Here is a 13,660-nt window from a genome sequence, read left to right on the forward strand (position 1 = left end):
GTTTGTTAAATTGTTTACTGAAGCTTTTCAATAATTTTTATCTGTCATCTAAGAACTGTCATCATGTACTTCAAGGAATATTATAAAAAAAGAATTATCGAAATCGGCCCACCCGTTCACGCGTGATGCCGTGACCAAGGAAACGGGTTTCATTTATATATATATTGACTATATTGTTGATCATTTATCAATTGAGGTAACTTTTACAATAAAAGGTATCCTTTAACCCGCCATTGGTGACCTCATATGTCTGTGAGACCGGGCAGTTAAAGAAACCCAAATATTTTTGTCACCGTTTATCGAATTGCACTGTGGTTTCGAGTAGCTGCCTAATTTCGCGCCCCCTACCCTACCCCTACCCCACGACAGCGACGCGGGCGCACGTTACTGAGTTTTGGCCAAAACCCGGTGCGTGAGACCGGCGTCACCAACTAAGTAAGTAAAATGGTTATTGTGTATTTTTTTTATTTTACTTATTTTGATAAAGCTATTGTTGTAATTTATAGTTTAATCATATAATTATATTATTAGTAAGCGTTTTGCTAGATTTGATCGATATTTTACAAGAAATTCCGTGTTTTTTGTTCAAATTGTGAACACTGTTTCAGCATGTCTTACGAAAGTAATCAGTGTCGTCTCGAGGCTCTTTTGCAAGAAGCAGTATCTGATGAGGACAGATTACAAACGTCATCGGAAAGTGAATCTGGAAGTGACTTCGAACCAGATATTTTCGAACCAGATCGCACGTAGTACCAATAACTTGCTCTAGTTGTTTGGCTGTTGAAGATGAGTGATTTTAGTATTGTATATTTTTTTTTTTTGGTCGAAGTATTACCATTTATGTTACTTCATTTTATGTTTTCAGTGTCATAAGACTGACTAAGCCTAATTTTACTGTTAAATAATAAGATTGATGCTTTATTTTTGAGTTTTAAAAAATCTTTGTTAAAATACTTGACAATTTTAGTTATTTCAAAGATGTTGTCATATGCTAATAAAAAAGATTTGATTTATTAAATACCTATGTTTTATTGACAATAAAAGATCAAATTTTATATCTATCCCAATGAAAAGTAGCATGAACCGTAAATTACAGATAAACTCGTAGTCAAAAACCCCGGTGCGTGAGACCGGGGTCACCAACGCTGTAAGTCAAATTCACGTCACCAATGGCGGGTTAACATATTTTACGTGTTTTACTAACACCGATTATGAACGATTTTCTTTGTTTCAGCATTCACGTGTAGTACTGGGAATAGTTTTGTCATTATGTTAATTTCGAAATAGCTATCACGCAACATTTTGTTTCCACCATACTTATTCAATGTATTATTACATCGGAGTAATTACTTTAATTAAATAATCTATACGTAGGTAGTTTATTACGGCTTTTACCGCCAAAGGCTGTCGATACACGTGTGTTTATTAATTAAATAAAATAATACCAATATACGTAGTAATAATACAATTACTATTCTCGGAAGTAAGGTGGCGCGTTTATTTGCAGTATGAATTAACCTTTGATTATGTGGTTAATGGTAATACATGTGGAATTATTTATGCGTGGAGAGTTTATTTACATTATTGATTTTATTTTGAAAATTTATTAAAATACAATATCTCAATAATAATCAATCAATAGCATATTATAAAGTATCGTAGCGAATTACTCAATATTCATCACTTTTAGTTAAAATCTTTATTTTAATTAATTAACTAGCTCTATATAATAATTATAATATTAATAATTATTATTTATCGAAACTAAAAGGCTGTTAAAAATAAACATATTGCTGATAAATAAATGATGTGACAAAAGGCCGTCTTATGAAAAAAATAATTAATTTCCCTTAAATCATACCAAAGACTCATAAATCAAAGTAACGTTTGACGATACAATAAAAGTAAATTGGTTTTTGTAAGGGTTTCAATAGGACCGTCATGAATTTTAATTGTACAGCGAGGGAGATCGTATTTTTAAGATAGGACGTAAGAATTTAAGAGTTTTTATTAAGTATTCACTATCATTGTATAGTTTAATAATTAGCTTGATTTTATAATGATACAGTCTACAGGTAAATAAATTACATTATTACCAAGATACCATAAACATGTAAACACAATATTTTGTAAATAACGAAAGTTTACATTGTAACGTAAAATATAATCGAACATGATAAATCGAATGAAATAACAGACGAATGTTGTTTGTAACAATTGCAATAAATCTCGAAAGCGCATTTCCTTCGGCCGTTGTGAACTTTACCAATATTACCCGCGAAAAACACGCAAGATGGCGGACGATTGTCATGCGATATATTTTTCTTTTGTTGGATGGATTCGGATATTTTGGGACATGAGAATATATATTGATTTATTTTCTCCATTCCAAATTCAGAAATTATATGGAAACTTTCACTCTATTTATTTATTCATTTCTTTAATGCTGTGCTGTTCTAGTTCTCCTAGGTAAATAAAAAAAATAAAGTTAAATCTAATGCAACTAAATTCTCCGTGTATCGTCTAGATATAAATATTCAATATAAATGAAGTCACGATTCAAATATATTTGTATCTGAATCTGCATCTGAACCTGGTGCATGCCGTGCATACGTGCTAGGGTTGCCAAAAACTTAAATTACAAACCGTTAAATTTCCAGTCAGACGACGATATTGTTTGGAAACGCCAACTATCGTCAGTATCAATGTGCTTTATAATATTTGCAATATAAGCTAAAACAATGTTTGATGAATTTTAGTTAGTTGTACGTATTTTCTTCATAATTTTCATAACCTTTAAGAAACAATAAAGTCTAATTGCTACTAATAAATGCCAAATAATTTCGAGATAGAAGTTGTATATAAAATTTCACAGACCGCTAATACCTACATTTCTGAAACGTCAATTAAACTGTAAGGGCATTCACAAAGGGACGGATATCCGTATTTTTCGCAGCTAGCAACCCTTTCACTCCAATGTTCTATTGATATTGTTCTAAACGGAGCTCGTAAAGTTTTCCAATATCGAAACAGTGTCGAGTGCATGCAAATAAATTGCAGTGCCGGTTTTTGTCGGTTACTGCTGAAATTCATATTCTTCGACTGCGCTGGCTAAAATGCAGATGCGGTTAAATAAAATATGTTTTAAGTGTCGTTGACCTGAAAATGTATTGTATGCTATATTGCTCTGCCCTTGTTCTGTAGTAGGGAATAAAATGTTAAATTTAATTTGGTTTATTTTGTAGAATAAACGACAGAATTGTTTTTTTTTTATTATTACCTATTAAAAAGGTAATTTATTATGAGTATCTAATTGCATAATGTAATATTTTTTTTAATTATTTCATAAAATCCAGTCGAGTTAAAAATTACTTCTGCAAATTTACCGCTAAGAATAACAAAACACGAAAGATATCAGGCGCAAAATCTACCCTGAAAAGACGCTCTACTCAAAGCAACGCTTTTATAAAACTACATTTAACAAATTATAGCAATGAATTGTATCAAATTAGAGATACGTTTACCACACCCCCAGCGTTCGGTAGTTCCGCGCTGATTACAAATGAAAACATCAGATCGAAGGGGGATCCCCATAGCGGAGATAAAGTCACATTGTTTAGCTCTCTAACTGTAATAATTTATTCTTTCGACATTGTTGTCTCCCCCACTGTTCTGCTTGTTTTACTGCACTGCCTACAGTTTATAGGAGCCGGCTAATCCCAAGGTATTTGTGCCCGTCCTGTGCTCTCCGGCTTGATAGCTTACACAATAAAAGATCCGTAAACAAGGTTATATTTTTTTAAGTTCCTTTGTTTTATAATTGGCTCCGAGCTATGATGTAACCGTGGTGCCGTTTTGATGTTTTTAAATGTGTCTCATTTGCTTCTCTTTTCGTTTAATTCATGTTTATTTAAACTTCATTTACACAACCAGCCGCTGGTATAAGCGATTGTAAAAGAAAATACTATAAAGCAAAATAATTTTAAACTTGAAAGAAGAGGATATGCTTTCTTATAAATATTCGAAGCTAAGGGTAATTTTCCATAGCAATTTGTTCACCTCACACCTACGTTCAAACCTAGGTACACTGTTCCGCAAATAACGATCAAAGGTTACCAAAGAATGCAATAACAAGGTTATTATTTACTGTCAGTTGTGGCATTAGTGAATTGATTGGCTCATCCCACTTCGTTAGCTAACAAAAAACAGTTATCGTATAAAATATAGATAGGGTCCGAAATCCGCAAATTGGCTCCCCTATACTCACCAAATTACAGGATATGCTTCTTTTGTATGAGCCCCTTGGAATGGGAAGGAAATAGATTACTGTATACCTATACATACTTACATATAATAAAATCATGAATAAGGTCCTCACTTTTTATGGACTACTAATGCACAAAGAAAAATTTTTGTCCAATCTACAATATTCGTGCATCGTTTTAATATAGTAGGTATTATAATATAAGATGTGTTATTACCTAAACAAAGTATACACACACAATTCAAATCTGCACTTCTTTAAATTTCACGAAGTTCAATCGAAGTTCGAAATGTCTAGCGTCATGCAAAATACAAGAAGTAATCCATAAGTAGCTGCCGTACAGTTCTTTGGAAACACTTACTGGCATTACATAATCATGCAGCGTCATACCAAAACGTATCTTCATCGCATGCATAAGTAATTACAACAGCATATTACAAACTGCATGCAGAAATGCAGCTTATACCTCACGATGGGGACCGCAGGCCACTCAGGGCCACTTTTGGCTACGACTGTTGCAAACTTTCTCAAAACTTTTCTGATTAAAACCACGACCGTATCGAATAATTAACGTGCACTAGAACTAATGTCTTGAATTTTAGTTTTAACGCCTTACGTTTGGGTGTTTTAATGTAATTAAATCTTGTGTAGGTATTCAATGTAGTCTATGAAATTGAGATTTGCAAAACAGCCTCGAATAAATGGAAAACTTGATAGATTTCTACGAATAGGTATAAACAAAAATTCATCAATTAGAATAATCCGAAAAAGAGTTTGGAGCAAAGTTCGGCAATCGTTTCTTTTTCTCAAAGAAAACTCGAAAGAATTTCTAGAATATTAAGATAAACACCTCCATTCATACAATGAACTAATAACAATAAAGTATTCAAGCATCCAAAAGTATTTACGAAGTAACCAGACAGCTTTAACGTCTCACCATTGAGTCTGAAAAGATGAATCGTAAAATTAATTTCTCGAAAGAAACTGCGCAATAAAAACATGAAACTCCGATTAAAGTTAAGAAGAGAAGTTCAATTGCGTTATCAATTTACATTCGAGACGGGCGTGAGTGTGTCTGTTAAACCTCAAATACATTATGTAGTCACCGGCCATCGGAATTGTTGTAATTGGCAAAGTTTACGCCATAATTTCTTTATGAAATTTCGTCCCAAATATCTTAATTAAGGGGCGAGAGTCCTTTGGCAATTATGTCATGACGCAGACATGCTCTGTTTTAATAAATTATAGACTTGCGGCGTCATTTAATAGCTTTAGGATTATCACGTAGGTATATTAATATCTTTCTACGGTGTATATTTTACGCTGTGGTCTTGGTCTATGATTTATAGAGTTTGTAATGTTTAAACAAAAGGACCATTCTGTCTTTTAGCTATGAGAATGGTAAGAGATTGTATAAGGAAAGTTAAAGAACATTGCAGAAACAATATATCGAATAATTATTCTATTGTTTCAGTATTGGCATCTGCAAAACATGCTACAGACATACCGTAAATAACGAAACTTTTAGTAAAATTAAACCTAACTGCAAAAAAAGCGATTTAATAAAGGTTAACGATAAATAAATGAAATCTAGAAGTCGTATATCATTAATACTTAATTATTTCTCTCATAACGGAAGATACAAATAAAACAGGATTTATACGAGATATAAGGTTAATTAAAAAGCTCTTCTTATAACAAATTATTAGCGAACATTTTCCTTATCTGAAACAACATTTGTTACCAGAGGCGGCTCGCCCTAAGGAGCGCTGGTGCAGTGAACTCCCATAAATAATTATAATAAAATCATACTCCTTAATTTAATTATTAACATTAATTATTACTATTTAAAATCAATCGTAATCTTTAAAACTACTGTTAATACCAATGAATATATCCATCATTCCATCATCCCATACACCTGTATAATACCTACTGTATTATGTAACGCGCGAAGCGGTGCGCTCACGATTGCGCTCCAATGAAAAAAGATTTAGTACATTTCCTAATACGAAATCCAATAGGAGTGAAAGAGAGGGTTTTGCCAGAGCCCTGCGCGTGAAACAAAAGATTTTCTATGGAAAAGTAGCCAAATTCGGTGCGCCGCACCCGCAAACGTTGCCGGTTCGTTTTTACCGCCCGGCAGGACAGCGATTGCGACGTTGCCAGTTGCTACGTCTATAATATAAACAAACACTCGACTCTCGAGTCAACTTCAATGCACGCGCGCGATTCATGCAATTTTCTAATTAAAATTATAAAATAATTTGGAAAATCCAAAAGTGCACGCCTCATAATTTTTTTTTAATAAATATTTATTAATTATTATTTTTGTTTATTTAATAACAATTAAACCACATCGAATCAGACCCTGAAAAATGAAAGGGTTCTATTCCTGAGCATACTCAAGCGTAAGAGAAAAAAAAAGACTCGATTAGTAAAGTATTTCGGTCGCTATCGTGTTAACAAGAAAAAGGATCCGCACATACAGACACACGGACGTCCAAGACAGAACTTTTTTAAACTGTTTTTTAACTAGTTTAAATAACAAAAATGACATCAAAAATATCATGAACGTTAAAAATAGTGTTTTTTCTTAATATGTGTGTATATGTATTATCTTACAAGTGCAATGTATGATACATAAAGACATTTTAAGTTTGAAAAATCAGATGTTTTGCGCGAAGTGACAGTAGTACCCACCTCAACGCTTCGCTTATGAGGCGTGCAATACGTGTTGAAATAGCCTGTACTTATCAGTATTACTTGTGAGTGTTAAAATGAACAATACATAATTATAATGTGGCGTTCATTAAAAAGTGTGATAAAACGTTACAAATTCGGCTTGAATGTAAAGCTAAGGGACCGCCACGGCCTGAACTTGATCTTACGCAAAAATGTACGACAAAAACGAAAACATATACGCGTGTGTGTAAATCTGAACAATATGTAAAAAAAACCGTGGTTGTGTGGTTGTGATGAAAGCAACATCAGATATTTACGAATGTCTTGTCGCTTTAAGTTATAGATATTTTTGCACACCAAAAAGAAAGACGTATGTAGGTATTTCCTTTATAAGTAATTTTTTTGATAAATGTACTGCTTTACACCATGTATTTTCAGTGTTTTATTTCAAGTGAACACCCATAAAATTTTGTCACGAGCCGCCTCTGTTTGTTACTTAGCAATAATACGGAAAATAAACCGGCAAATGTTATTGACGACTTATTTACTAATTAGCTTCTAATTATGTCACGTTGCCTCTGGACACGTTGATTACATGACAAGTTTCTAGAATGTTCAACTTGCATCGAAATCTCTGAAGTTGGACGTTTAAAACCACGACAAACGGTCCCTTGGCAACTATGAGCTCTTTATTCTGAATTGTACCCCTATTTCCGTAACCAGAAGTGTGGAACAAAGATAAATATATTTTTCTTGTTTCACATTTAAAATTCAGATTATAGTTTACGATTTTGCATTTTTATTTAAATCGCTGCAACGTTGTAGTCGTAATACAACACAGTTTGCAGAAACTGTGCTACAATATCTCAATCATCCACGATTAGGTAAACTGAAAGTAAAGCAATATAAAAGCTTATTATTCAATCTTAGTCACTAATATCAGCTCTATCTATAGCTATATCTATTAATTTCCAAGAAAATAGCAAATAATTGAGACCCAGAATTTCAGTAATTATATATTAACCGTTTGTTCCAGAAATGTCGTGTACAACCTCAGCTTAACAGACCTCACGGAGCAACGGCGCCTCGTGTGGTATTCAGCAGAGAGTGACGTGCAAATGTGCGTCGTAAAAGGAAAAGACGAGGTAAATATTATGTTTATCTAATTATCGTTAATTAGTACGTGCTTTAATAATAATAATAACAAGGTAAGGCTGTTTGTTTTTATTGTTCTATTAAAGAATATAGGATCATATAATCAGATCCATTCGTGAAAGAAAGTATTGTGTAAAAATGAGTTTCAAACTAACTTATAAACATTTACTTTCGATAGATGTATTAATATAATATAATATAGTATTTAAAACATGTTTTATAAGTTGAAAACTAAATTGCTATCAGCAGTTCAAGTGATTAGTTACATCCTTTCCTAATAATAAACTCATCAATCCAAGAGTTTAAAAAAATATGTTCTAACGAATAAAATAAATTTTTGAAGCAGATATTTTCTAGAATTCCTAACATAAAATAGCTTTATTATAAAATAGTTCCAAGTAAAAGAGCATCAAAACGCTTATACGTCTCTCCATACAATAATAAAACACAATTCTCAAAGAAATTGTCTTCTCCGAGACATCGTAAGAAGCATAACATTATTTTAGTTCGAGTTAATGAGCAGTCTTGCTCTAGTAATTACACTAGGATTGTGATACGTGAAAATGGAAATTCTTTTATTATTTCACGTTCGTAGCTAGACACTGTAAAGGTATTCTTATAGGTACATCACTACATAGTATAAAACAAAGTCGCTTTCTCTGTCCCTATGTCCCTTTGTATGCTATGTTTAAAACTACGTAACGGATTTTGATACGGTTTTTATTAATAGTTAGAGTGATTCAAGAGGAAGGTTTGAGTATATAATTTATTAGGTTTTAGACAAAGCAGGCGAAGCCGCATGCAGTAAGCTAGTTTACTGAATAAAGTGTAAAGTTATGACAAGACTCATTAAATTAAATACCGATATGCAGATATGAATACAAGTAAAATTTACGAGTGAAGAAGTTTTCATAATACGCTAATGTTTTGAAAAATTATAGTATCAAAACAAATTAACAACAAAAGTACATAATAATATTCAACGATGATAGGATTAAAATGGTTTCATTACTCACACAATTATAAATTTCAGAGAATAGAACGTGAAAATTAATATTCCGTTATATTTATGGTTATTAATTTTGTGTATAAACTTTACATCTTTAGCATTGAAATAATGAGTCGTTTGAAATTGGTAATTGGCAAATCTATTAGGCGAATGTTACAAAGGACACGCTTGTTTAAACTAAAAGGTTTGAGTTTAGTCCGCCATTGATTGGGCTTGCATTTGGAAATTCAGGCTTCAATGGCATCGCTCGTCTTACGGCCGTCAGACGTGACTGTCCTCTGGCTTCGGCTGATTTGTTCGATTCCAGTTCAACTTCTCGAGTGAATACCTAAACGCTCAAATGTAAATCTTCATTTAGACTCCACTTGGACGTCATGTAGTTAAAAGCTACGTTGAATTCAGTTGAATATCGAAGTGATGTTGTGCGTGTATTGGAATAGGGTCAAAATATATAGATGTCCCCCTTATTTGAATATAAATCTTTTTTTAATTTTGCATGTTCAGTTTATTTACTTTTTTAAATTTATTAAGCATTTTTGTATTGAATCTGTTTGTTTTACCCATATATCCCCTATAGTTCAAATGCAATTGAAAAAGCTTAATACATAATCCATGCAAAACGAAGCATATTGTTCAAACACTTTCACTTTATAGATGCTATATGAATACTTATCGAACACAAGCCTTTAATAAATATTTGTAAGTGATTTACAACGTAGACTGGGATCGTTCAGACCTCACTTTATAGGTTATTTGATGCCTCTTGGACAAAAGCAAAGCATCATAATGGTTATATACGATCAATATTGGCTCTTAATGTCGTTTACTATCTGAAGGCAATATAATAATTTTATTACTACGACCTAGTTTATGGTCCTTGGTGAAGGCCTTTATCAGCACCTAAATCTCCTATGCATGTAGTTTCCGTTTTGTATAGATTGTTTGTTTAGTTGCAGATAAAAGGTAGATCAAATCTGGACAATTTCTATTGAGTTCTTATCTTTCCGTAAGAATTGATATCATAACAGTAGCGTACCTTCAAATATACGATCTAGCTCGAAGCCTGATATTGATTTCATATCACACTTCTGAAGAAAAATCATAGTTCTTTATATTCGTTGAGTTTATCAAATTATAATTGATATTATTATGTTCAAAGATTCATTTTAGTAATGTTTACCTCAACAAATCCAAAATTATCTACATAATAATAAAATATGTATTTTAGATATATCACGAGATATTATGTAACCAAATTCCAACAGGCAGCACAGCCGTCAAATGTCCACCGGTCATTGTGAATAACGTTCACATCCGAACTGATATTCAAACGTTGAATTATTACACTTGAATACGTTCCATATAATAATATCGTGTAAGACCTAAGTCAATATACGCATGTATTGTATCAGACAATCCCATTGTTGATGAGCGAACGCCTGAGCCAGCCGCAAGCCGTCAAAATCTCCATTATCTCAATTTAATATACCGTCGTCTTCATTGTTACGGATTAGTATGAAAGGTGTCACCGTTGATGTGATAATCTGGGACTAACAATAACTTGTTAATCTATCTAAATCAAGGCCAAGCTTTGTTTCGACGATCAATGATACAATTACTAATCCACTACAGTATGGAAACAATAAAAACAATATCAGCTCTTATACTTTTTTATCAAGGACAATATTGACGTTATTTGATTTGACTTTCGCCTACACTCTGTATGTGTTCATAACAACTTACAACACTCGTCGGAAAACTTTCCATGGAAATATTACATTCTTTAAATTGCTTTAAGGACTATAGGTATAATAGTAAATAGCTGATCGGTAATCTGAAAAGAACTGCTCTACTGCATCAAAATGTATAGAAAACTACGCTTGCAATCGCAGTGCGTTAAATTTTAAGTCAATCGGATCGAATCAACAGACGAATATCCAATCAAGTGGACTCTGAGTAAATCCGGATGAAACGCGTGACGGACTCTGCGCATGCTAATGTAATCTGCCATTGTATAGCCCGTCTTGTAACTCGATATAGCCACAATATACAGATACATACAGTAAGGAAACTTCATACAAAATGTTCGAAATGGCTCCCCCCCCATCAAGCGTGTTTACAAGGGTATTGAGGGGGATCGATAGTAGCGGGTGACACATCCACAGATTTTGAATATAGTATGGAAAAAAGTTTAAAGTGATGTCAATTCACATTAAATAAATATCGATTGTTTCAGTTTGTAGCCCTTTCAATAAATATATTTGTAAATACCATATCTGAGTTCTGACTACAAGTTAAAAAGAGACTATTTTTTAATTTCTATAGATATGGCAGTATGAGTTTTATATTATGTTGACATATTTTCTATCAAAATGATAGCTACAAATAGTACCTATTAGGAGTCCAGTCTGTTTAAAGATCGCATCTATTTTTTACGCAATCTAGAAGAGCACGAAAATATAAAAAAAGGAAACCTTAAAAAAATCTTGTTTAAATTTATGTGCATAATTACGTAAATATTAGGGAAGAAAAAGATAGATATTATAATTATTGTATTTTTATCGATACGTGGCGTCTCCACTTTGTCAAGCACTAAGCCTGTCAAACTATTTTCTTTTTCTTCCTAAAACAAAAAGGTAGAGGTTCTATGCTCGTATAATAATAATTTTAATTTATTTTTGCATATTTTGTGTTTTTTAATTTAATTTAATTTATCGTTTTAAAAATAATTTAGTAGGTATACCTACATACAAGTATTGTAAATTCTGGTTTAAAATAATTATTGAATATATGTATAATACAAATATCAAGCATTATAAATAATTTAGGTACATTAAATAGCCTTCGGCGTCCATAACAAAACTAGATTTCGAAATATAGCACTGATAAAAACGTATTTACTTTTACAAGCTGTATTAATTCGGATTGTTTCTTCTTGTAAATTCATATTTAGGCTACACCATTTTTGTATTTTAACGGGTTTTAATCTCCAAATTACCACAAAATCAACTGTGAAAAAAAGCAAACAAAATATACAGGCCGAATTGATAACCTTCTCCTTTATTTTTCAAGTCGGTTAAATATCAAAAAGTAACAGCCCTATAGCTATACGTCATAATTTCATGGGGGGGGGCTTAGTTTCCTAACTGTATGTACGTAGTATATATCTGTCAACTGTGATATAGCATTGATAGAATACTCCATGTGCAATATAAGACGTATGGATTTACATTTTAGACGCTAAAATACGATTTTGCAGGCTTAGGTACGATACTCTGAGATAGAAGCAGTAAATAAGTTGATTTATGTGAAAGTAGAAGTAATAAGACTAAATTTAATAACCATGAAAAACTTATTCCTAACAATTAAATTATAATCCTTTTCATAACGATGAAATTCATATTTCCCCTGTTACCAGGCGAAATTATAAAAAGCGTTATTAATTAAATCCCGCTTAGCAGCAATAAACAAGAATATTATTAAGATACGAATTATATTTTCATTTATCAGATATAATTACAACAGTTCGTGAAACTGACGAGGCGTAGAACAACTTAGCAACACTTGTGACTTTTGGCAAAAACAAGCCAAATTGTTTGTGACACGAGTTAAAGGAAAAACATAACGTTTCCTTTCCTCCTCTATGCAATCTTTGTTTCCATTTTCCTCTTTGTTTAACAAATATATACTTGTTTATCTTTAACTAATTACTTAGTATGAGAGATGTTTATTTATACATTAACAAGGTAATTTATAAAACTATACAATCCGCATTGAACTATTGAATGGAATGAAAAAAAATTATACTTGACTAGGAGTATACGTGACTACGAAAAAATGGATCATTCATTATTAATTAAAATGTTTTGTTAATAAAACGCAAATGTTACTATATACCTATCACTTGAATTTTCACTACTTATTTATTAATTAAGTGAATATTCAAGAAATAACAGAACAATACTAATACAAAAAGAATAATATAGCACTGTAAAAACTGCAATAAAAGATACGCTAACTTCAAAATTATTCATGGTCTACGTTCATAGTGTTGCATTTAGCGTACCAACTTTTTAACCGAAAAATATTTTTACAGGAGAGCTGTCAAAACTACATTCGCCTGTTAGTCTCGTTGGGTCCCGGCAGATTGCTTATCTGTGGCACAAACAGCTTTAAGCCGGTATGCCGGGAATATGGAGTGCAAAGGGACTCTTATCACATGGAGAAAGAAAAATCCGGCCAGGCTGTCTGTCCTTACGACCCTGAACATAATTCTACCGCTGTTTATGCAGGTTGGTTTTGTACTGTCTTTATTTTTATTGCCTCTTTATTTAACTTAAGGTAATTGATTACCAACTCACATGATACGGCCCGTCGTTCGTCGATCGCATAAGACTGAACGATATTTATTAATTGTGATTATTCAAATCTCTATTAAAGAAACCTTAAATACGGTTTTAAATTTAAAAGTGACATTTACTTAAAGTTCATTATTACCCTTAAAACTTGTTATTTCTCTTCAAGTTCAAAAAAGCAAAGCAACAATG

The 13,660-nt window shown here is 32.3% G+C and overlaps 1 protein-coding gene across 2 annotated transcripts in view; it reads left to right on the plus strand.

Annotated features, from left to right (window-relative positions):
- The window catches only part of Sema1a (semaphorin 1a), a 264,482-nt gene that overhangs the window by 234,100 nt on the left and 16,722 nt on the right, over positions 1-13,660 (plus strand). For both annotated transcript variants that reach the window (XM_089704811.1, XM_089704812.1), the window contains exons 3-4: positions 7,986-8,094; positions 13,210-13,405. In XM_089704811.1, coding sequence (XP_089560937.1) covers positions 7,986-8,094; positions 13,210-13,405 — 305 coding nt within the window. The remainder of the gene's footprint in view (positions 1-7,985; positions 8,095-13,209; positions 13,406-13,660) is intronic.

Source organism: Colias philodice, chromosome 16, assembly GCF_061535455.1.
Source record: "Colias philodice isolate Cphi_HAF_F1 chromosome 16, ilColPhil1 Martin Lab GWU primary, whole genome shotgun sequence".
In the NCBI taxonomy this organism is placed as follows: domain Eukaryota; kingdom Metazoa; phylum Arthropoda; class Insecta; order Lepidoptera; family Pieridae; genus Colias; species Colias philodice.